The 24,505-nt window shown below is 40.8% G+C and overlaps 1 protein-coding gene across 1 annotated transcript in view; it reads right to left on the minus strand.

The window, feature by feature from the left end:
• Window positions 1-606: 606 nt before the first annotated feature.
• Window positions 607-24,505, minus strand: part of ARFGEF2 (ARF guanine nucleotide exchange factor 2) — an 84,324-nt gene continuing 60,425 nt past the window's right edge. Inside the window, exons 27-39 of the mRNA XM_081096602.1 lie at window positions 23,634-23,806; window positions 20,662-20,822; window positions 19,339-19,469; window positions 19,064-19,193; window positions 16,762-16,897; window positions 15,309-15,447; window positions 15,149-15,203; window positions 13,133-13,247; window positions 10,390-10,520; window positions 7,112-7,280; window positions 5,940-6,078; window positions 4,020-4,137; window positions 607-3,470 (exon numbers count right to left, since the gene is read on the minus strand). Of these exons, the coding sequence (XP_080952728.1) occupies window positions 3,294-3,470; window positions 4,020-4,137; window positions 5,940-6,078; window positions 7,112-7,280; window positions 10,390-10,520; window positions 13,133-13,247; window positions 15,149-15,203; window positions 15,309-15,447; window positions 16,762-16,897; window positions 19,064-19,193; window positions 19,339-19,469; window positions 20,662-20,822; window positions 23,634-23,806 (1,774 nt within the window). The 3' untranslated portion in view covers window positions 607-3,293. The remainder of the gene's footprint in view (window positions 3,471-4,019; window positions 4,138-5,939; window positions 6,079-7,111; window positions 7,281-10,389; window positions 10,521-13,132; window positions 13,248-15,148; window positions 15,204-15,308; window positions 15,448-16,761; window positions 16,898-19,063; window positions 19,194-19,338; window positions 19,470-20,661; window positions 20,823-23,633; window positions 23,807-24,505) is intronic.

The raw sequence follows: 24,505 nt of genomic DNA on the forward strand, positions 1-24,505 counted from the left end.
CTTTACATAGCATTTCATATTATATAATTCTGCTTATTCTTTCAAAAATGTATACATCCATTGGGCAAGGAATGCTTTTCATTAAATTACCAATATTAAATGCACTTAATCATCGTGTATAGATTAAACAAAAGTAGCTATTAACGTTTAGGCATTTTAAGAAGGTAAAACATATATTTTGCACATAAAGAAATATTTGATGCAAATATGCAGATAAAATTTTTTAAAAAATTAGAACACTGAGAAAAACGACACCTTTGATGAGCGTCTTTTTATGACAGCAAGGATTTCCAGATATATTCATTCTTTTAAATATTCAGCTTTGGTTTCTCTGTTTCCCAAACTACAAAGCTGCTGATAGCAAAACTCCAAGATTTCATGTGAGTTCAAGCTATGTTTATCTTAACACAAATATAGAAACAGAATTCAAAAAATGCAGTATTGAGAATCCAGCTTCTGTTTAAACCAATACCATTTGCATCATAACAACAAACATCTGAATGAGATGGTCATACTTTTGTCAACAGGTTCCTTTAATAACTACTAAAGACTACTAAATGTATAGCCGTAATCACAAAGGAACCACAAAAAAGTTTTTTTCTTTTTGCATTTTGTACAAAAGTCACCTGTCAGAGGAAAATGTTGTGTTTCCAGATATTATACAATTTCCGTAATGTATATTCTTTGGTTGTATGTGCGAGTACCAGGGGAAAAGTGTGTTTGATTCTAAAGATACATATTTGAAATAAAATTTCCCATCTGTTTGTTGTTAAGATACCAAAGCTGGTGATTTCTATAAAGGACAATGAAGAAGAACAAAATTGCTCAAAGCAGAAGTAACAAAAACTTCTCTGGAGACCCAGCACATATAATCAACACTTACAGCATCTGGGAAAGTAAGGCCTTGGAAGCGCTGCACGCTGCTCCTCAGCTTCGTTAACACACGGTGCCCTGGCCGGTGCTGCGAGCCACACACACCCTTCTCACTAGTTTGAGTGGCACCAGCCACGTTCACCACGACACAGAAGTGGAATTTAGGCTGAATGGCTTATTACTGGAGGTAACGGATTTCCTCTGTAGGTCACGGTCCGGAGACAAGAAAAATTACCCTTCATGGTTTTACGTCCAGTGTTTAAAAGTCCATGCTGGTACAATTCAAATGCCTCATTTAGAAAATTGAATCATTTAAAAGATAAAGTTAAAAAGAAATGGAAGCCTGAATGTTTCAGCATGTAACAGAATGTACTACACATTTCTTACTCCGCAAAAGGAGGCAAAAATTAAAGAGAAGGCAGGAATATACTGGAAAAGTCTTGCAGTCACCTTCGAGGAAGCAAATGTCATATGACAGTCTCAGAAGGTAAGGAAAAATCCCAATCAGGGATGCAGCTGTACCGAAAATGTAATGAACATGCGTGTTCCCCATTTATGCCTTTAGTACAAATGTCGATGGAGATGACTGACTTGTTGGGGCTGTGACAGACCATCGTACCAGGAGTCAGCCAGTCTTAGAACGGAGCTCCCATGTTCAGTGCCAAGATGTAAGGGACTCAAGACAAGTCAGTCCAATGTGCTCTCCCGTGTCCCTTCCTGTTATATAGTTCCTCTTAAATGTGTGTAAATAATGTAAAAACATAAGCCTGCTTTTTTTCTTTGGTAAAGAAATGAAAACACTTTTGGAGAAAGAAAAAAGTAGACAGAGTACTGCTGGCCCAAACCAAACATTTCTCAAGGCTGTTAAAAAGAAAAACATTTAGGAAATGGGTTTCTTAATAAACAAAAGCACCAGAAATCCTTCTCTATAAAGAAAAAAAAAATATCTGCTTTTATAGATAGGTTCCCAACTTACTAACGTCTAAGGCACCAGAGTTGACATCGATACAACCCAATTTACAGGACTAAAGGGCGTAGGTAGAAGTCTGAATGCGTTAAAAACTGTGTAACACCTTTCCTGATGCTGAGCTGCTCTTGGTGAGCAGTGGGCGAGAGGGCAAAGAATGAGGTGTGCTCTTTCTCATGGACTCACAACAACGTGAACTTCCAAATATCCTGCTCGCAGGCTTTGGGCCGACCTGTACACTGCCTGCTTTCACATAAGGTGCATCAGAATCCAGGTCTACTGCAGCTAAAAATATTGCACCACTGTTAACACAGAAAGGGCCTCAGAATCGAACCTTCCAAAGAATTCAGCTCCTGGGCTCAGATCAGCAGAAGCACTGGGCACATGTCGCCTCCTGCCAAGGTCACAGACCAGCTATGCTGGCCCCACAACAGCACAGGTCTGTTCTGGTTGGACCCACACACGGGCCTGAGGAGGTTCAGAGCAACTGTCTCCCGCACAGCCACTGCCCTCTCTCGAGGACCCTGCACTGGGGACTGTGCAGAGAGGGACACTAACCATTGGTCCACTCACGATTCTGAGGTACAAATGAAAGGTTTACGCAAATATAAATTAATTCTTAAATTACTACTTCATATATTAGATTTCAGTGTGTGAGATGGACAATGTATCCTGGAAATTTAATTTGATACCCATCCACCACAAGTACTTACTTCAAGGAAGGCTAATCATCTTCATTAAATTTTTTCCCCCCTATAGTCTTTCTCCCCAAGTTACTAAAACAGGCAGAGCCAGGAGGCACATTTTAACCTTGCACGCTCGTCTAACTTAATCACGAAACTCTGCCTTAATCAAATCTTCAATAATATGTTTCTGTAAAATACTTTAAAAATCACTCAGACATAAACAGAACAGGAAAAACACCCTCCTTTTGTCCCCTACATCTCCCCAAACTAATCTATTGCAGCTGACTCACAACTGACAAACACTCAAACTTGTCTAACACACTCAAACAACAACAAAACCCAGCATCTTAGGTGGCACTTGGCCGTTACAAGAAATTTTATTAACAGACTCTAATAGTCACGAACCGATACAGCTATGTCCAGTATTTTAAAGGAGAGCGACTTCCTCTGACAAAATGGTTCCAGTCAATCATGGGACGTCCCTAGAGGGGACAGCACGTGCAGCGACAGGTCTGACCGACAGTTCAGTCAGGGAATGGAATGACGGAGATGAGAGACTCCCCACCCGCTGTGCTAATGGGTCTGCAGCAGTTTAATACAACACCACACGCCCTGGTCAGGACGTTGAGGGACCAGCGCAGAGGCCAGCTTTATCCAGACCATCCTGAGCTCCAAGATGCTGACTCCTTGTTTCTAGGATCTGCCCCTTCGGGAGATGTGCCAGCAGAGGTGGCGTGGCGAGTGTCCGGAGGGCAGCAGGGCCAGGGCTACCACACTGGTGACAGGGTGCCTGCTGCCTGTGACGGCTCTTCTGGGATCCATATCTTATATACAACACCTATCCGTAGGAAGAATTTCCGCAGGACTGCCCGGAGCTCAGGGATCAGGTCAAACTGCATAATTTCACACAAGTAGGGGTAGTACTTTGAAGCATGTGCTTTAAACTTGAGGCGGGAGAGAGGAGAGAGAGTAAATTAGACACAGAACTGCTTTTTGGCACTCGTTTTACAGAAGTATTCACCTCTCTCTGGAACTTCTTGCAGTATTGGTCCTTTTTTGCTATTAGAAAGTTGGTGCAAAAAATTTGCCAATTAAAACTTCTTTTCATTATATTTAACTCCAAACACACACTTAGGGATAGGCTTGCTACAAAAGTCAACTTTAGTTTTAGTAAAGCAAGTTCCCAGTGCGAGACCGGTGCTGCTCAATCTCAATCTCTTCCAACACAGCCTCACTGAAGACCACCACAGCGCCGAATAGCATGCATGTTGCTATGGCTTCAACGTCAGCCTTTGCCAGCTGGGTTCTGCGAGAGAAAAACCCAATAACCTAAGGCTTCCAGTGTCTGTAATGAACTAACCTCCCCAATGCATGTACAATGGTACTAGTTACGTCACCATCCTTGGAAGAGTTGAGAAGATAGTTAACTTGCACTCTGAGTAAAAAGCCAACCCAAACCCATGTCCTCGTGGAGACACAGTTTATTTGCTTACCTTTTCATCGTTTATTTTGAGGGTTTTTGTTAGGAGTAAGAGCAGGAGACTTGTCCAGGCCTCCCGATGGCTTTCAGAGTTCACGGTGATGAAGTAGGCGAGAGCCTCGCTGCACACACTAGAAGAATCAGAAGGGCACACGGAACGAAGGATGAACAGCTCACGTTCTACTGAGCGGAGAACGCTTTACTCTCACAATGAGTGTTTACCAAGCACCTGCTCTGGCTGTGCCATCTTTGAGCAAATTGCTGAGCCTCAGTTTCCTCAGCTGTAAAATGGGGCTAAGTAACGATACCAAACTCAAGGGGCCGTTGTGAAGATTAAAGGGACTACGTATGTTAAATGTCAGCTAAGATCAGGCCTGGCACACAGCTGGGGCTCAATCAGTGTTTGCAGCACAAAAAGCGAGAGCTTATTATCCACAGTTAAGTATAACCTGCCTTTCTCTTCTCATATCACATACGACTGCTAACATTTTAAACATGTTATGCTAAAAACATTTACGTATCTTCTTTAGAGAAACTTTACACCACTATGTAGGTAAATCTCTGTTGAAATGAGCAACTGGTGTGCCCTTTAATTCTTTTTTCAGTTTATTACTTGTTAGTCATATACTCTCATTGTAAGAAGCTGAAAAGTGCATAAAAGTAAAAAGGAGGAAAATATCCATAATTCTATTGTCCTGAAGGACACATGACAATATTTTGGCTTAGTATTTCCTTCCAACTTTTTTGTTTATGATTAAAAAAAAAACACAACACTGCTGAAAATCCTAAGTATACATAGTTTTACATCTGCTTTTTTGTGTGGTGAAACTTACTAATTTCCACATCAGGAAAAATATTTTTTAAAAACTTTATTTTTAATGGCTGCATAATAGTATTCTATTATAGATTATACTGTAATTTAATTTCACATTTGGGCTGTTTTAAATGTTTTCTTTTTATAAGTAAGCCAACAATTAATATTATGTGTGGGAATACTTGTTCCTATATTCTAGATATTTTCTTAAATAGATTCTGTAACAGTGGATTACTGACACAAAGAAGTGAACATTTTTAGGTTCCTGATTTATAACGATACCTGATTTCCAGAAAGAGCCTGTCAATACAGCTCACCAGTAGTGCTGGGAGCGAGTCTTATCACACGGATGCACAGGGGTAGCAGTGTGTACTGCTGGTTTTAAATCTTAAAGGTGTAAATGGAACCAGGTCTGCCCGGCTCAGCAGTTGAGTGTTGACCTATGAACCAAGAGTTATGGTTTGATTCACGGTCAGGGCACATGGCTGGGTTGCAGGCTCAATCCCCAATAGAGTGTGTGCAGGAGGCAGCTAATTAATGATTCTCTCTCATTACTGATTTTTTCTATATCTCTCTCCCTTCCTTTCTGAAATCAATAAAACTATATTAAAAAGAAAAAAAGGTGTAAATGGAGGCTCTGACATAGCATCTTGCTCACAGTTGCCCAAGAAGCTGGGTGGCAAAAATCTACTTTTTCTGTCTGGGGAGCTCTCAATGGCGTCCCACTGTCCTCCCCATAATCAAAGTAAGTGCATCCTGGCATTCGTACGATTTAATACATTCCTCTTGGAAAAAAGAAATGATAGGATGTTAGGGCTGACAGTGCTCGAAGGAGAACCTAGCAAGGACTTCACGCCAGCCCTGCTGACTCTGAGTCCAAGGCACGTTTCACTGCCCGTTTCTGTACTTTGAGAAAATTACAAATTAAAGAAATGCGGCCCTGCCACCTTCAGGGCATTAAGAAAAGTGAAAATGAAAAGTCACCAAAGAGAAGGAAAACAGTTTGAAAGGACATCAGCGTAGAGGTACTTTTCTCCTACTCTTCTCAATTCATGGTATTGCGGTGGTGCATTATGTGTATTACAGATAAGAAATTTAATCAGAAACCGATTTTCTTACTTTAAGAGTCGCTGCTGTATTTCTTCCCAGGAATCCCTGCGGTTCTCATCGACATACATTCGAAACAGGATCCTCAGACAACAGGCCAGGCTGCTGGTTTCTTGTTTTAGAAGATTGGGTTTAGACTTGCCTTTAAAACCTAGAGATCAAATAGTCACTGAAATTGTGCACATTCTAGGTTACTGCTGAAAATCATCTGGGAAGCTAATCTAATCTAGTAAAAAGTACCCAAACAGCTCACATTCTTTTTTTTTTTTTAAAGTGTTTTCATTGATTGGTGGTGGTGGTGGGGGGGAGCTTACATTCTTAATATGGCTCAACTATAATACCAGGTAAAGGCAGTCAGGACAGCTCACCCGTGCTCTGTGTAAGACACACTTCGTTCTCACTGCCTGCTCTCTGCTCCCTTAGACTCTGCTCACTGGCTGGTGAAGCCATTTGTTTCAGCTTCTCAAGATTCTAGCATGTTGCAAGAACTTCCCCCAGCACGCCCCCCTCCCCCCGCCATACAAAGCACGCATAAGAACACATTTTCTTAAACAAAGCAGTACCAATCAACCACAGAGATGTGTAACCCACTCTCAGAGGCAAGACCTTATAATAGGCAAAGACAGCACATCTAGGTATTTTAAAGTCATAGAGAAAAATGAGATTTAAAAATTGTGGGTTAAAATAGGCATTTGGGGATTAAAGTAATGGTAATACAAAAATTATATGAAGTATCACTATTGTGCAATATTAAAAAAATGAGCCTCCCACCATCACCCCAGGATTTATGTAAATATTTTTGGAAGTGAGGAAGAGAGTGGACCCCTAAAAGCTTCAGAAAATGTATGAATGCTTTGTTTCTCCTAGACTACTACACTTATTATATCATCATATAACTACATAATTTTAATCTAATGTAAAAAATTTTTTTATTTACTACATCAATTCAATTCTTTCAACTTGTTTTTCCATCAAAAACTTACTGAGAATCTCTCACAAGTCAGGCAATATTCCTGGTACTGCGATAAAATCTATCCAGCAATTTCTTTCTTTCTCCCTCAAGCATGGAAGTAGTTGGTAAGTCATTGCAGCTATGTGTACAATATCAGGACCCTCTCAAAGGCTTTAAGGTTTTAGGGTGATAACCACTGTGGCCGCCTGTCCTATCTGCTGTGTGTCCTCACCTGCTCGCCATAGGACAGTTCGCTGCTCGTAATTGGAGTTGAAGGCTTTTGAGAACGAATGGGACTCCTGCAAGCAGTCCAAAAGCTTGAAGAGGTGCTGGGAAGACATGCACTTATACATGCCCTGATCCTCCGTCTCTATGTGGATGTCCGCATCCAGCGTGTCTTGCTAGAGGGGAGGACAGAGCACCAAGTAAGGAAGATGAAATGGTTTTGGACATTGTAATATCTGATACAGGGAGTTATTCTCTCCAAAAGTCCTGTCCTCTGTGTAAGACAGACTAGACTGCATTCCTCAACACCCTGAACTATTTCCCACTCAGACTCTGCACACTGTCTGGTGAGAGAATATTCTGAGCTCTTGCACAGTGGAGGGCTTTGCTGGCCAATGTTTCAGTTTGGTCAGTATTGCCTTCAGGGTATGAACACTGTATATTTCTCCAATTATTTCACTACAGGAGTGCAATGTTCTCTTTTTATTTTATAAAGAAATTGGAAAATGGCAAAATCAAACTGTAGTATTTTCTGTGACAGAAAGTGTAAGTCTCAAAATATACTCCCTGAAAGGCAGAAATTATTAAGCAAAGCCTAACTGGAATCTTTAGCTTCATCAGGTGATGAATGAACTTAACCATTTAACTGCCACGCATCCAAAAGAGAAACCCCCGCGTCTATAGATGCTTACAGTGAACAAAGGGTTAAGTTCAACAACTGTGCTTTCCAATGTGAAGAAAACAATGCACAAAAACATGTGTGAAATGCTAGAAATTTTTATTGAACACGTTGCCTGAGATGTGAGATGTAATCAGGGATTTTATATCCCTTAAGCCTTCTTGGAATGGACCCAATCCTCCTCATAAGGCAGAGGTTACAAGAGGACAAAAGGAGCAGAGTTTGCAATATTCTCCAAATTGATCTATAGAGTCAACAGCTTATCAAAATCACAGTTGACTTCTTTGTAGAAACTGACAAGCTGTCTTAAAATTCATATGAAATGTAAGTGACACAGAGAAGCCAAAATAGCTTGAAAAAAGAAGAGCATTGGAGATCTTGCTTCCTGGCAATGTCATCAGTTTGGCTCAAATAAACTCTTACATGTATATAAAAAAGCACCAAGTTTGAAGACTCATACTTTCCAATTTCAAAACTCAATAAAAAGCTGCAGTAATCAAGACTTGTGGTAACTGGCATAAAGGTAGACATAAAGATCCATGTAACAGAACTGAGAGTCCTTATAAATCTATCTATAATAATAAAAGCATAATATGCTAATTAGACCAGACAGCCAAACAACCTTCCAGACGTCCTTCTGGACTAAGCTGGGGCTGCGAGGGCTGAGGCAAACCGCTGTGGCTGAGAGGGCCGAGCCCCTTGCACGAATTCTGTGCATCAGGCCTCTAGTATCCTAATATATAAAAACCCAGGGTCCATAACGACTGAACGAAGGCTTGACCAAACACGGGAAGTCAGTCCCAGAGAGAGAGGCAGGGTCTGATCTGCAGCCTCCATGGCAGCTGTTGATCAGCCGTTGCCTCTCTCTTTCTCTCGGGGCTTCACCAGCAGCTGTGCCTCTGTTTTTCTCTGGGCCTCCAAGGGGGCTGCTGATCAGCCCCACCGCTCTGATCAGGTCCGGAGATGCTGACTGGCATAGAAACCAACCAATCAGAACCAAATCTGGGTGTGAGGAGCCAATGGCTGCCTTGGAGGCGGAGCTTTTGATGCTGACTGGCATAGAAACTGACCAATCAGAACCAAATTGGCCAGCGGGGGACAGCAGTTAGGGGTGATCAGGCAGGCAGGCAGAGAGGTTAGGGGCGATCAGGCAGGCAGGTGAGCGATTAGGAGCCAGCGGTCCCAGATTGTGATTGGGCCTAAACTGGCAGTCGGACATCCCCCAAGGGGTCCCTGATTGGAGAGGGTGCAGGCTGGGCTGAGGGATCCACCCCCCCCCCCGCCCCCCGTGCACGAATTTCATGAACTGATCCACTAGTTTAATAATAATAATAAAGTACTGATACCGGCTGCAACATGAATGGAACTAGAAAATATTATGCTAAGTTAAAGAAGCCAGACACCAAAGCACACATATTATATGATTCCATTAATATGAAATAACCAGATTAGGCAAATCCAGAAGTAGATTTGATTAGTGGTTACTAAGGGCTGGAACCAGAAGGGAATGGAAAGTGACTGCTAATGGTTAGGGCATTCCCTTTGGCAGTGACAAAAAAATATTCTGGAATTAGACCGTGGTGATATTTGTACAACTTTGTGAATATACTAAAACCACCAAATTGTACACTTAAAAAATACAGCCTTTGGCCCACAGATGTTTTGTTCATCAGCAATTATAGTACTTAATTAGGTGATTTCCCATCTGAAACTATCTTAATTCTGGTTTCTCCTGAAAACTGGAAGACCATCAAGACTTGCCTCCCCTACAGGAGCACCACTGGAGCTGGGTGTGGCTTTGGCTCTGACTGGGGCTCTCTGTCAGTAACACCCAGCCTGCAGCAAGCACTCACAGGATCTGCTAGCCCCTGAGGCACCTAAGTTTGAAACCCATGGTATAAGGTTACTGTCCATGTTTTGGACACTCAATTCTCTATTTCCAAGAATACTGGTATGCACAGAAGATTGCGTATGTAAAACAAAACGTGAACTTTCTCAAGGAAAAACTGGTATTATCTGCATATGTTTCCCTCTCAGTTATTTGCAGTTAAATTATATACCAATTATGAGAAGTAGTCCTGTGATTAATAACATTAAATGTGGGGATGGCATCTGAGCAATGGTATGCTGGTAAATTGGCTCTCTGGGGAATAAAAATAAAAAGAAGCCCTGATGTTTAGCGTTTGCTGATTTCTGTGGTGTAAATACTTCCATCTCAGCCAATCTGAAGCTACCAATATTATTATTTTTTAAAAATATATTATTGATTTCAGAAAGGAAGGGAGAGGGAGAGAGAGATAGAAACATCAGTGATGAGAGAGAATCACTGATTGGCTGACTCCTGCATGCCTCCAACCGGGGATCGAGCCCACAACCCAGGCATGTGCCCTTGACCAGAATCGAACCTGAGACCCTTCAAGCCACAGGCTGATGCTCTACCAACTGAGCCAAACCGGCTAGGGCCAATATGATGTTGAACACGGGGTTGGGAAAAGACGAGCATGATGGGCTCTTGCGAGCCAGTACCAGCTGGTTCCAGCACACCACTGCACCTGCACAACTTCCCCAGGGGCAAGGATGCCCTTCTCAAGGCCTGCTTTCATTACCTGGGCAGCAACCATGTGCTCTGCATCTTCTTTTTTGCTTGTTGCTGGGTAGAACACGATGTTGTCAATGGCTTGTATCAATTCCAACTGGACCACGCACTTGATGAGGAGGCTGGCAAACAGTTTCTGATCTATATTAGATGATAAAGATTAATCCTAATAATAATTCAGCCAGCATTGGATAAATAGTCACTGAGCTCCTACTACATGCCAGGCACGGTTCTTGATGCTGTGGCCTAACAATGAATAAGCAAGATAAAAATCCCTGCTCCCATGGAAGAAACAGACAACAAACAAGGTATCTAAGTGTATGATAGAGTATGTCAAATGATGAAGATGTACGTAGGGGTGGGGATAAGGTAAAGATGGGGTCAGGATTGGTTTGCAAATTTAAGCAATGTGGTCAGGAAAGGCCTCTCTGAAAATGTAGTATTTGACCAAAGACCAAGACCCGAAGAAGGAGAGGAGTCAGCTATGGAAGTCCAGTGTCCTCCAGTCATCTTGTGGGCCACGCCTACAGAGCAGCTCAGGGCTGTGCCCTAGACACAGGAGGCCACAGGTTCCTATGGTGGCCAGACGCTCCTAAGAGGTTGTATCTGGGTCTTGAAGGGCGGGGCTCATTTAAGTTCTTAGTTCTGGATTGCCCTGGAGACAGGATTGCTTTCTGCATTTCCTACTTCAAGAGTCGTGTACCCTTTTTGGTGGTTATCCATTTTTGACTAGTTAATAATTCTTTATGTTGAATTTTCCCTGTCCGTATTATCGGTGGGGTTTCTGCTAGACTCTGACTAGTGTTGCAGCCATCTTTTCTTCTAAATTCCTGGGCTCAGGGGCAGCCTATGTCAGGCACTTCACAGGTGTTAATTGACTTAACTATAGTAAAAGTATAGATTTCTATTCAACTTACTGTTATAGAATCAGAATATGGAAAACACTAAATGAAGTGTTTAGTGACGGCAAATAAGCATGGGTCATCTTCAAGTTTTTGGAAGTGGCTATGAAATTATGTAAGATCTCCATGGAGAATTCATTTTAATTAAAAAAGAATACAGTGGAGTTGCAATGTTGTACCTTACACCAATTCAATTATGCATCATTGACCAAAAATAAGAACAAGGAAAGAAAACAATACAAGCAGAGTAAGAGATTCTCCTGCTGTTCTGCTCACTGAGCTGAAGCCTAGAAGGGAGGCGAGATGGGAGCCTGGAGAAACCAACATGCTCCTTGGAGGGACGGCAGGGTCTCGAGTCCCAGGCGTCTCTCAGCGTACAGCCGTTTTGCTGCACTGACAGTGGTTCTACACTTGCTCCCCATACACAAGCCAGCCCTTTACCTGGAGTTGATGAGGCAACAGTGCTCATGCTCTCAGGGACATGGGGAAATGGCTGTGCTGGTTAGTGGGAACAGTGCATCAGTCTCCAGCATGGTGCCTTGGTAATGCATTTCAAGGGGGATTAGATTTTATGCCTTCAAAAGATAATGAACACATGGCTTTGTCTGATGTGCTGTTTAGAAGTTAATGGCAATGCTAACACCTACAGCCTGGCATGTTGAGAAGTGGGTGAGTATGTTAGGAAGGAAAACAATGGGGTACATAACTTTAAAAAGAGCAGACTCACATCAGAACGGTTCTGATTTCTCAGTTAGCCAAAGTGTGCCTGAATCACAACTCTACTACCTATTGCAGGTCATGCCATGGGTTTGAGTCCCAGGCCACTGAAATGTAAAACTACCACCTCAGAGGGCTAGCATAAAGGTTACATGGGGTCACACACATGAAACACACTGTTCAGTGCTTGGCTCAGAGCAACTGGTAAACATATTTTTTTTAAGAAAATGACAGACAGCAAAAAACACCAGAAGCAACACCATAAGATACAAATTGGTAAAAGTAATTTGAAGCTAACATCCAGAAAAGGGGTCTCTAGCACAAAAAGAGCTCCTCCAAACCAATAAAAAAAGAGCAACAACCAATACAAAATGAGCAAAGATTATGAACAGATAGTTCATAGAAAAGAAAATAGAACTGCTTCTTAAACACATTAAAAAATGGCTCAGTCTCACTCATTATTAAAAAGCTGCAAATTAAAATGACTCCAAATATACCAAATATCACCTAGGTGTTTCCAGAGATCATGTAAACAGGTATAACCTTAATGGGCAGCAATCTGGACTTATCTGCCAAAATGGCAAATAGCACTTATCAGTTAACCCAGCAATCCAATGACTAGAAATTTGGGTCATATGGTAACAGATAAATTCATAAATGATGCACAAAAATGTCTTTTTGTAGGGACGCAATTACACAAATAACATCTACAGACTGAAATAATATACAATCGTGCAGAAGAATGTGAAAGCTGCTTAGGTACTGATTTTGAATAAGCTCTAAGATATATTAAGTGATAAAATAATAATGCATAGTATTCTACAATTTGCATAAAGAGGAGAGAATTGATGTAAATGTATATACAGTATCTATATGTAGTATATCTATATATCTGTAACTATCTGTCTCTGTGTACATATATATTGGTGTGTCATGGATAAGCATTTCTTGCATATGAACAAATGTCTCTGGAAAGGCACATAAGAAACTGGTGGTACTGGCGGCCAGACGGGAAGGAACTGGCAGACTGAGGCACAGCGTGGTCATGTTTACCCTTTTGTGTCTTCTGAGTATCTGAACCATGTAAATGTGTTACCTATTTAAAATAAATAAAAAATAAAAAAGTGGTCTTACTTGCGTATGGTCTACCTTTCCAGCTCTCATCAGTGGGGTTAGAGAGCTGGCTCTGGCCTCTCTCAGAGGCATTTTTGTCTATGCTGCTTAGAGACTGGCGGTCCAAATCCACATCCTAAAAGTAAACCAGAGAGAAAAACAACGGTCACTTTCTCTTCATCTGTAATTCAGCACCTAAGGAGAGCGGTGCCTGTTTTAACACTGGGGCCCAACTTAAACGTAAGTGTCTTGCTCAGCTTGAAGTACAATTACACTGCATGCTTAAAGTGACACTTCTCAGAGGCTGCACAGGAAAGATTACGAATTTCAATGATTTCTTCCCTCCATTAAACCTTCATATTTTCTCATTCCAATTTAGAGGGCATTTCTCGACATATGATTTAACAATGAGCATGACCAAATTTTAATGAGATCAAATTAAAAAATAAACTAGTGCAATAGCTCGCCCTTTTTCCTTTTTAAACTGACTACAGAAGACAGAGTTTAATAGCTATGTATGGTGTCATGGGGATACTGGATTTATTGGGGGGATTACTTTGTAAGTTACATAAATGTCTAACCACGATGCTATATACCTGAAACTAGTATAATATTGAATATGTCAACCATAATGAAAAAATAAAAAAGTTATAAAATGAAAAAAACCCACCAGAAAGTTAAATAAAACTTCAAAAAAAGTTGCTATATCCCAAAATGCCTTTTGAAATCTAATGCCCTTTTCGTTATTTGGGAATAGACGTTAATATTACAAACACTGCCTGGCTGGTGTGGCTGAGTGTTGACCCATGAATCAGGAGGTCACGGTTCGGTTTTTGGTCAGGGAACATGCCCGGGTTGCGGGCTCAATTGTGTGTGTGTGTGTTTGTGTGTGTGTGCATGCATGCGTGGTCCAGGAGGCAGCTGATTGATGATTCTCATCATTGATGTTTCTATCTCTCTCCCCTTCTTTCCTCTCTGAAATCAATATAAAAACACATTTAAAATAAATTACAAACACTTGTAAAATACTTGTAAACCAAAGTATTTTAAAGTGAGACTTGAATTAGAACTTTATGTTGCTGCACACAAAAAACAACTACTACTTGGTAGTCTGTGTATAACTTCCGTTATACAGCCAATGTATTGTTAATGTTTAGTAAGTGTCAACATGCTGCAGCTGATACTCTAGTTCAGTGATGGCGAATCTTTTGAGCTTGGCGTGTCAGCATTTTGAAAAACCCTAACTTAACTCTGGTGTCACATATAGAAATTATTTGATATTTGCAACCATAGTAAAACAAAGACTTATATTTTTGATATTTATTTTATATATTTAAATGCCATTTAACAAAGAAAAATCAACCAAAAAAATGAGTTCGCATGTCACCTCTGACACCTGTGTCATAGGTTCGCCATCACTGCTCTAGTTAATCCTTGCTTAGTTGGAAAGCCAGGTATGAAAGTATGGCATATACTGAACATTCTTTTCTATACAAATGATTAATTTATTCTGAAAACAAGCAAACAAATAAACAAAAAAAACCCCCTAAAAACTACTACTTCATTGGTGGAGAGAAAAAGCACTCTCTACTTAGGAGGATTATAAATAAAGAAAATTATACGGAAGTATTTATAACAGTGAAGTATGGGAACTGACCTATCCAACAAGGGAGAATTCATTAAATAAATTATAATAACATGCAGCTACTGAAAAGGCTGTTCTCAGGAATATTTAAAATATGGGAAAATGCTCAATGTTAATACATTATGTGCCAAGTAAGCCAAATTTCAAATATGTGGGTTACGTGAGTGCAGTCACATAAGAAAAAACTAGAAATGTTTTGTGTTTTTTATTGAGTGAGATGACTTATTTTTGTAATATTTTTCTACACTTCTGAAAAACCGTGTTAATGAACATATATCGTTTTTAGATCTTATAACGATTTTAACTCACTTCCCATCAGGAAAGCATTAACTCTTTGGGCTGCTAAATCTTTTACTATAAAATGAGAAAAGAGAACCAAAAAGAAATCTTACCAAATGTTTTTCTGATGAGTCTTCTTCCATTCCCACAGGCCTCCACGTCAGCAAACTTGAGAAAATGCAGAAAAGGAAAATGATCACTTGAAAGGCAACGCAGAGCTCTCCGACTCCACTGCACACACAAACAAATAATGACAATCACACTAACACTTACACATGCGGGATGGTTGTTTTGAAAATATCCATCATACAACTGCACGTTTTATCCCAGACATCAGGACTGAATTTCTCTCCATTGGATATTACTAAGTTTTCTAAGCAATTTGTACCTGATCGAGCCAACTGCTCATTATCTGTAAAATAAAATAATATCTATCATTAAACTTCAACTGCTCTTTGATTCCAAACAGATTGCTGATGCTTCATGTTGTGAAGTGGAGACTATGCCACTGGTGGATTTATAGGCTTTTAATTAATGCAGGATTGCTACAGATAGTATTAACATTTTTATAGTTCAAGTGGGGGAGAAATTATTTCTCATAGCTTTACTGCTAGGGATCGGAACAACATTTGCTACCTAATTAACTGGCTTCTTGTATGAGAAATGGTAAAAGAAGATGGGAAGTATCAGAACAGTGTTTTTAAAAATGTAGTCATTCAAATTCTATTTTTCCAATTTTTGCCATATCAGTATCAACTGCTTTATCATTTATTTTAAAACTGAGTCACTTTTTGAAAAGCTTAAATTAAGCCTCATCTTACGAAGCCAAAACTATCTAATGCATCCAGATCTAATGTGCTATGTGGGTATTTTTCCTAATGCACACTAAATAATTACACCTAAGTATTAAAACAAAAAATGTCCATCAATGAAGCTATTGCTCTTGACTCCCACAGTACATTTATTTTATTTTATTTTATTTTATTTTATTTTTTTAAAATATATTTTATTAATTTTTTACAGAGAGGGAGGGAGAGGGATAGAGAGTTAGAAACATCGATAAGCGAGAAACATTGATCAACTGCCTCCTGCACGCCCCCCACCAGGGATGTGCCCGCAGCCAAGGTACATGCCCTTGACTGGAATCGAACCTGGGACCCTTGAGTCCGCAGGCTGATGCTCTATCCACTGAGCCAAACCGGTTAGGGCTCCCACAGTACATTTAAAAAACATTTTATTATAGAAAATTTTAAACACAGACAAAAATAGAAAAGAATAGTGTAACTTACAAAAAGGTACATCTTTTAAAATATAAAAATACATCCCATCTTAAAGAAATATAAGCTGATTTGGTTGATTGTTTTTATGTTCTAATTAAAATTTTAAAAATACATTTTCACCAATGAAATTAGGGGTGGGGAACATCCAGCTCGAGGGCTGCCTAAGGCTGGGAAAATCATTTGGTCTGGCCCTGCCAAGGCATTAGGGTGAGTTATTAAATGTTTGACCAAATATAGCATCGAATTTTTAAGCTGATAATTTTGTATGGCCTGTGAATGATGTTATAAATATCAAAATGGCCCTTGGCAGAAAAAAGGTTCCCCACCCTTGAATGAAATGATACAGTATACTCTTAGTCATTATAGCCATGCTTTTATATGTGGAAAAAATTAGTCTCTCATGAAGGACCATGTCAAGATAAATGATGCCTAGAGACATAGAATACCTTGTTTTACACACCACTGCAACTGTGCAAATATATCAGAAAGAAGAACTTCATTCAAAGCTTCATAAAACTGGGTAAATACGTCACAAATAGCATAAAGTGCATGATTACAAGTTGTTGTCATCCACTCAGATTTCTGGAAAAACAGTAAAAAGATAATATTTAAAGACCTCTCAGTCCCAGACATCATTGACAAACTATTCTAGAAAGCAATCTAGCATCGTGTATCAACAGTCCTATCAGTTCACATCCATTGGTGCAATAACACTTCTAGGAATGAACCCAAAAGAAATAATCAAAGATTTGTGTAGGTGAGGTTTATGTTTATCACACTGGTATTTATACACTGTAAACACAGATACAAACTCATGTCCAGCAATGTGCGATTAAATTGAGTACATCCATTTGACAGAACATTAAACAGTCATTCAAAGTATTACTTACAAAAATTTCTAATGATTTGGAAAAAATGAATATAAGATTATGCTAAATATACCATACATCAGAAATTTAAATATTAAAAATGAGTAAATAGGCATCTTTCAAAGAAGATATAAAAATGGCCAACAGCCACAGGGCAAGGTAGTCAACATCACTAAACATTAGGGAAATGAAAATCAAAACCACAGTGAGATATCTCCTCACAGCTGTTAGAATGGTATTCATCAAAAAGACAAGAGATAAATGCTGGAGAGGATGTGGAGAAGAGAGAACACTTGTGTACTGTAAATTGGTACAGCCACTATGAAAAACAGTATGGAGGCTCCTATAAAGAATATATATATATATACACACACATATATATATATATAGAACTACCATATGATCCAATAAATTCTACTTCTAGATATATATCCGAAAAAACTATGTTGAAGAAATATCTAGCCCTGACTGGTTTTGTTCAGTGGTTAGAGCGTTGGCCTATGGACCGAAGGGTACCAAGTTTGATTACCAGTCAAGGGCACATACCTTTGTTGTGGGTTTGATCTCTGGCCCTGGTCAGGGTGCATGCAGGAGGCAACCATAGATGTGTCACTCTCACATCTCTGGCCTATCAAATTAATGATTAAATAAATTACAAAGAGCTGGAGTGGGTACGGGGAAGCGGTAACTCGCATACATTGCTGGCAGAAGTGTGAATAGCTGTAAGTGTATTTGGAGGTCAACTAGAAGTATCAAAAGCCTCAGTGATGTGCAAGCCCCAAACCTGGCAGTCAGACCACTTCTCCTAAAAGCAAACTGTAGCTGCAAAATGTTCATTTCATTGCTGTCTAAAGGAAAATTGTAAACAATCTTCCGTGGACTATGGAACATCCACAGATAGGAATGTTTTGCAGTCCTTAAAAACATTGAGGAGGACAAGCTGCAGTTGTAAAAAAACACACATTAAGTTAAAAAAGCAGTTCCCAGTATATGATGGGATTCCATTTTTGTTAAAAAAAGAAAAGTGTATAATACACACACACACACAACACACATGGCATATCTGAAGGGGTTAATAGTGGTAACCTGTGGAAGTTTTAAACTGTGGGTGCTTAAATTTTTTCTGTTTTCCAATTTGTTTTATAATGAAGAAAAATTTTAATTACCTTAATATAAGATTAGAAAACTGTATCTACACTATAACCAGGTCCAATCAACAACCTTATTTAATCTACATAAAAGACAGAGGAAAACTTGCCAAAACATTAACTCTAATTTTGGAATGATTTTAAATGATGTTTTTTATATTCCTAATATTCCATATTAAGTATATGTTCCTTCCATATCAGGGGGAGGGAGGGAATGCTGTTCCTAAAAGAAGGTAAAAAGTTACTCTCCCATCTTAAAATCTTGAGCTAGAATGCCTTCTCCTCAGCCCTTTACCTCCAGGGGAGAAATAACGAAGACAACTAAAAACATCTCACATCTTTTTAAAAAAGGCCTAATATTTGCTGACATCATCTGACTGCAACTTCATATTAAAAACCCTTTTAAGTGTGTTTTTGAAGGGACAGAGTCACTCCACTTTTTACTGATTGTTCAGAAGTTAAGTGAACCAGTCAGGTGCCCTGTTGATCTGGCAGGTACGATGCCTCAGGGCCAAAAAGGCAGAGCGTGGTGATTAATTTCCACTCGTCCTCAGACAGGGAGGGCTTCTTCTATTAGTTGATATTGGTAGAAGAGTGCCAGGAAGGGCACATCTCAAGTGGCTCAGTATTTAAGACTTCCATGTAGATGAGGACACAACCCCCAGAGGCAGACAAAGGCCAGAGAGGCTCATCTCCCATCCCATCCCAGCTGTGCTGTAGTCATCACCTACCTCCGACTGCTGCTCCGGGAGTTTCATATTATCAAAAATCCTGAACACGATTCTGAACAGGTCCTGCCACCAGTGCTTTTCAAAGGTGTGGCCATAGCTCTTCATGATCTCGAACATGACCGTGAGTCCTCTGCAGGAAACAAAGCCAGGAGCAGAAGAGGGAAGGGGGTGGGGGAAGAGAACAGCAGAGAAGAGAGGGGGAGAGCATGGGATCAGGTGAGCAGGTGACTGAGGCTCATTCAGTGATGGGAGGGGCACCGCCCTGGGACAGTTACCTTGTCCGCACATCTAGCTTGCACCTATTGATGATGCAGGAGAGCTCAAACAGAATGGGGAACCAGCCTCGGACCCAGACTCTGTCACCAGGAGCCACATTCATGTCATCGCTTGTGTATTCTTGTAGCACCTACAATGAAAGTCACCTGTCAGATATAGACTATGCAAGCAAAAGGAAGGAAGTGAAAGGGAACTACACAGGGGGCAAGGCCTCACACACGTTCTCTCCTGAAAGTATCCATTCAGCAAGGGATGCTGCAAAATCTTAGGTCTTAGGTCTTTCTGGAATGTTAATACAGTACTTAAAGTACTACTTACAATAATAGCAGCAGCAGCCACTATTACTGAATGCTTGTTATGGGCCAGGGACTGTAAAAGTGCTCTACATGGTTTAATAATTCTCACAATGATTCTGAGAGGCAGGGAAAAAATGATGGTCCCATTTTATAGATGAATCAACTGAGGCACTTAAGAGTTTAAGTAAACTGTCCAAGGTCATGCAGTTAAGAGCTGGCAGTCTTTCCACAGCCTGGATGTGAGGCCCTATCTCTAGGATTTCTAGCCCTCTGCTCTGTAACCACTCTTAAAGTGGCACTGTTTGTTGTAAAGGAATTTCTTTATCAACTCTGGTTATCTAACATTAGGCAATTTCTCTCTGTGCTTCAGTTAACTCCCCTGCACAATGGGGATATAACTACCCACCGCATAGGTCTGCTTTGAAGATTACATAAATCAACGCACAGTGCCTAGAATGGTGCCTGACATGTAGTAAGTGCTCAGCCGATAGTGGCTCTCATTATCATCATCATCTTAATGAGCTGTTGTAGGGGACCTAGCATGTCATCTCAGGGGCTTACAGTTCTGCAACGAATGCTTGACAAGAGATCTAGCCACCATAGTTTATGTTTGTTTCCACCCAATTTCAGTGTTTTGAGATTGTCATTTAAACCAAGCAGGCCTCCTTAGATAGATGAGACATGATAGAAAAACCCAAAATATTTCCAGGTGATTTTTCAATGTGACTTCCCAGCCATGTCACAATGGCATAATGTCATTTCCTAAAAGGGAGGTTTATTTTCCTTCAAATAGAAAGGTCTAGCTTGTTCAGTTTTGCGAAAATTCAAAGCTAAAATACTATTATTGTCTACAAAATAGTTTGTAGGATACCAAATAAAAGTTCAGTTGAATAAAATAATTTCATAAATACAAAATACAGAAAAGGTATAACCCCTACAATGGAAAGCTCTTTGCCAGGAGTGGGGTTTTGGCCCCACAACTCCTTCCCCTCATCTCCCATATGAGTGAGGAAAGGAGAAATGTACCCGAGGCCTCTCGGAGACATATTTGGCACAGAAACGGATGAGTCGGATGGCTTCCATGCTGGTGTCAGGGAAAGCGGCGTTGCAGGCAAACTCCGACAAGCACTTCACAGCATCCTGAAAGGAGTCGATGGCTGCAGGGAAATGGTGCTGGAAAATAGTTGCTGGGGAGACAAAGGCACATAAAAAAAAATAAGACCAGGATTTAGAAATGGGGATTAGAGACAGACACACACACACACCCCAGAGAGGATTTCTTCTGTGAAAATCTAAGAAAAGCATGTCAGTATTTCTATAAGACAGTGCTTCTTAGTCAATTATTCAGGAATAAGTGCACTGGGTACAATTTGGGCTAAACTGGTTCCTGAGCTCAAACAATGACGTAAAGACCCAAATAATCATTCATTCAATAAACATTTGAGTGTCAACTATGTGAAAAGCATGGTTATGGGCCCTGGAGACAGAGATGGTGAATCAAACTTGCTGCCTCATGGTGCTCGTGCTCCAATGGGCAAGACAGACAACAATCACCTAAGTCAATACATACATAAGATAATCTCAGGTGGGGTGAGTTCTAGATAAGGGCAGAAGGTAAGAGGGCTGTTTAGGCTGGTGGTTAGGGAGACCTCTCCGAAAAGGTCCTGAGAAGTGTCCCTAAGGAAGTGAGAGAGGGTGAGCCATGAGAAAGCCAAGCTGCAGCAGGATGCCAAGGTGTCATTTAACTGAGGCTGCTTTAGAATGGAGCTTGAGGAACTACGTAAGACGTAAACACTGATCTGTGTTGTGCCGTTGCCCATAGTGGTTTGTCTGCCAAAAGCTGAGCCCTGAGCAAGGCTCTGGCCTAGTCTGTGATCCTGACCTCATCCCTTAATTCTCTGGTTGTTTCCTTCCTAAGACCACACCTTGTGCTACCTTGCTGAATGGAATCTTGTAAAGATAAATGTCAATTGCTGGGGTCCAACCCCAGCAGGTCCAGGGGTCTCGAAAGGTGTGGACAGAGTCGGCGAAGAAGGAATGACACAGAGGCAGCGTTCAGTTGATCAGCATGGTTGGGTTCTCTTGCCTGGTTCTATTGCCAGGTTCTGTAGGTTCTCCAGCCAGGTTCTCCAGGTTCTCTAGCCAGGTTCTGTAGCCATGTTCCCTTGCTAGGTTCTCCAGCCAGGTTCTGTCCAGGTTCTCCAGCCAGGTTCAGTCACCAGGTTCTAGTCAGGTTCTCTTGCCATGTTCTAGCCAGGTTCTGTCTCGAGGTTCTTCAGCCAGGTTCTGTATAGTTTCTCCAGCCAAGTTCTGTAGCCAGGTTCTGTCCGGGATCTTTTGCCATGTTCTCTCGCTAGGTTCTGTCTCTAGGTTCTGTGGCCAGTTTCTGTCCAGGATCTTTTGCCATGTTCTCTCCAGCGAAGTTCTTCTGTCTCTAGGTTCTGTGTAGGTTCTATGTCTAGGTTCTGTGTCCTGTTGTCTTGTTACATCTGTATTTACACCAGTTGATTCCAATCCTATCAATCTCTATTCCAAAGGTTAGGGCGTTTCTTATCTCCATTCCAGGGAGTAAAGATTATGTAGCTTAAGCATGATTGTTCGTAGTTAAAGTGATTAATTACCCGCCTGGCACTTAGTTAAGGGGTTTTATTCCCTCCCTAAATTCAGGAGAAAATCCCTACCTGGGGAAACAACCTTTCTCAGAGAGGTGACCTTCGTTAAAACACATAGTGCCAAGAAGGTGAGCAAACATATTAAGAACAGTATGCCATATATGCCAGGTCCCTTGAAACAGCAAGGATGGACCGGCTCCCGGCAGTCAATGAGCTAAAGGTTCAAGGCAATTTAGAAACCTAAAGTTTTCAAAACCCTACAAATATCACATGATCTAGGAAAAATATATGCGTAGCAAGAAGTTTACAAAAAGTTAAAAAAATGAAAAAAGATGAAAGGTGACCCAATGCTTTACAATTTCCACGAAGACCAAGACCAGTAAACATCTTGTTACATGATTACAGGCAGGACAGGGACTTCTGGTCAGTCTAGGGTAGAGGGACATAGTGCTGGACTGCCTGGTGTGAATCCTACTCCACCACTTCCTAGCTGCGTGACCTTGGGCAAGTTGTTCTACTTTATTTTTTGATGTCTCGGTTTTCTCTTCAGTAAAATGGGGAAAACAATTGTGAAGTCACTTCTCATTAATCATGGTAGTGGGTTCTCTAGAGTAGCTATGAACACTGAATTAGCAATTTCTGAACTATCACTTCTAGGGGAAATTCGGGGTTAGGTTCCTACAAGCCTCAGGCCATCACACTCTCATCAACTGATCACTACATAACCTTGCTTTATGTGCATCTGTTTAAAGACACCTTATTTAATATATACTGTTGGCTCATTAACAATGAACTCACAGCTAACTGTAACTCATGCCTGAATGAAGTTTATGTAAAACATGTATTTTCTCCATAAGGCACATCACAGACTTCCTGTGCTTACGGACACAGGACAGCACTTTAGCACTATGTACAGAGCCATTTTAAATGGCAAAGTCACCAACAATAAGACAAAAATGCAAAAAACGTGGCAGTAAGTGCACTATGAAAAGGACGCTTGCATATTTACAGTAAAAGAGCTGAAACAAGAAGGCAGAGCATGACCTTCTAACCCAGCTGGGAATGTGTACCTTGGGCGACTCAAGTATTTCACTGTTCTGTGCATGTGCACGTCCACAAATGGCAACAAAAGTGCCAGGAGTATTCGTGGGGGTTATGTATAAATTTCAGCAAGCAGGTGAATTCACCAACATGGACGCTGCGAATAATGAGAGTTGACAGTATTTCCTTCACAGGGATGCTGTGCACGTGTCAAGAATGTGGCACATCATTATATCACAGTACAGCTAAACCAAGGAAGCCCTTTTTTGGGAGTAAAAGAGACAGGAAATAAGTGGTCCCTCTTCCAGACTTGTGGGTGGATGTTAGGAGGGAAGAGACACCTACTGACAATGTGACCTGTGCTCTGGAAGGCCAGCTCCACGATGTTCCCGTCGTGATCCGAGGCTGCTTGGTGGAACACGGCAAAGATGTTCTTCCAGCCCGAGCGGATGTTGGCCGCCTGGGAGTTTACCATCTGGGCAATGCAGCGGATCACCATGTCCCGGATGGTCGGAGACCTGAGGAAGAAATGGGGCAGCCATGTCATCTGTACTTTGGATAGTGGGAAGACATATAAACACAGCTTATCATGTAGAAGCAGCACTGAACACATTTTTTTAAACTACGCAGTAATCTACATTCACTTAAAAAAAAATTAGAGACAATATTTGACCAAAGCTTGGTCATGAATGTATCCTTTGGATTGATTTATGACCAAAAGGGGGAACTGTGAATAAAAAAAAGAGATTCTATGGAAAGGAACCTCACAGGATTGATCATAAATTCCTAACTGGGCAGGTCACAGTGAATAGTCATGCCCCAGGCAAGACCTGTCTGTTGTTTCTGTGCATCTAGGTTAACACACCTTTGAAATAAGAGACCACATAATCTTGTTAACTATCTTGTAATCCAATCTCTGCCTTGTTTTTCCCCATCTCCATGTAACTGTCCTTATGTTTCCTTTTTAATATCACATCCATAAAAAAAGCTGCGAAACTATTATTCTCTGGAGCTTTGAGATCTTGCTCCCCAGCATATGTCGGCAGTTTGCCTCAAATAAACTCTTACACAAATATAAAAAAAAATTACAGACAACAAAAAGAAAAAATGGTAAGTAATCACTGTGGCAGACAGTTAGTTGCCTACCCAGAAGCTACCCTCCCACCTCCTTACAACAGAACTCTCACTGCAGGCAGCAACATGCCAAACATCAGGAA

Source organism: Myotis nattereri (assembly GCF_964212035.1).
Source record: "Myotis nattereri genome assembly, chromosome: 8".
Classification (NCBI taxonomy): Eukaryota; Metazoa; Chordata; class Mammalia; order Chiroptera; family Vespertilionidae; genus Myotis; species Myotis nattereri.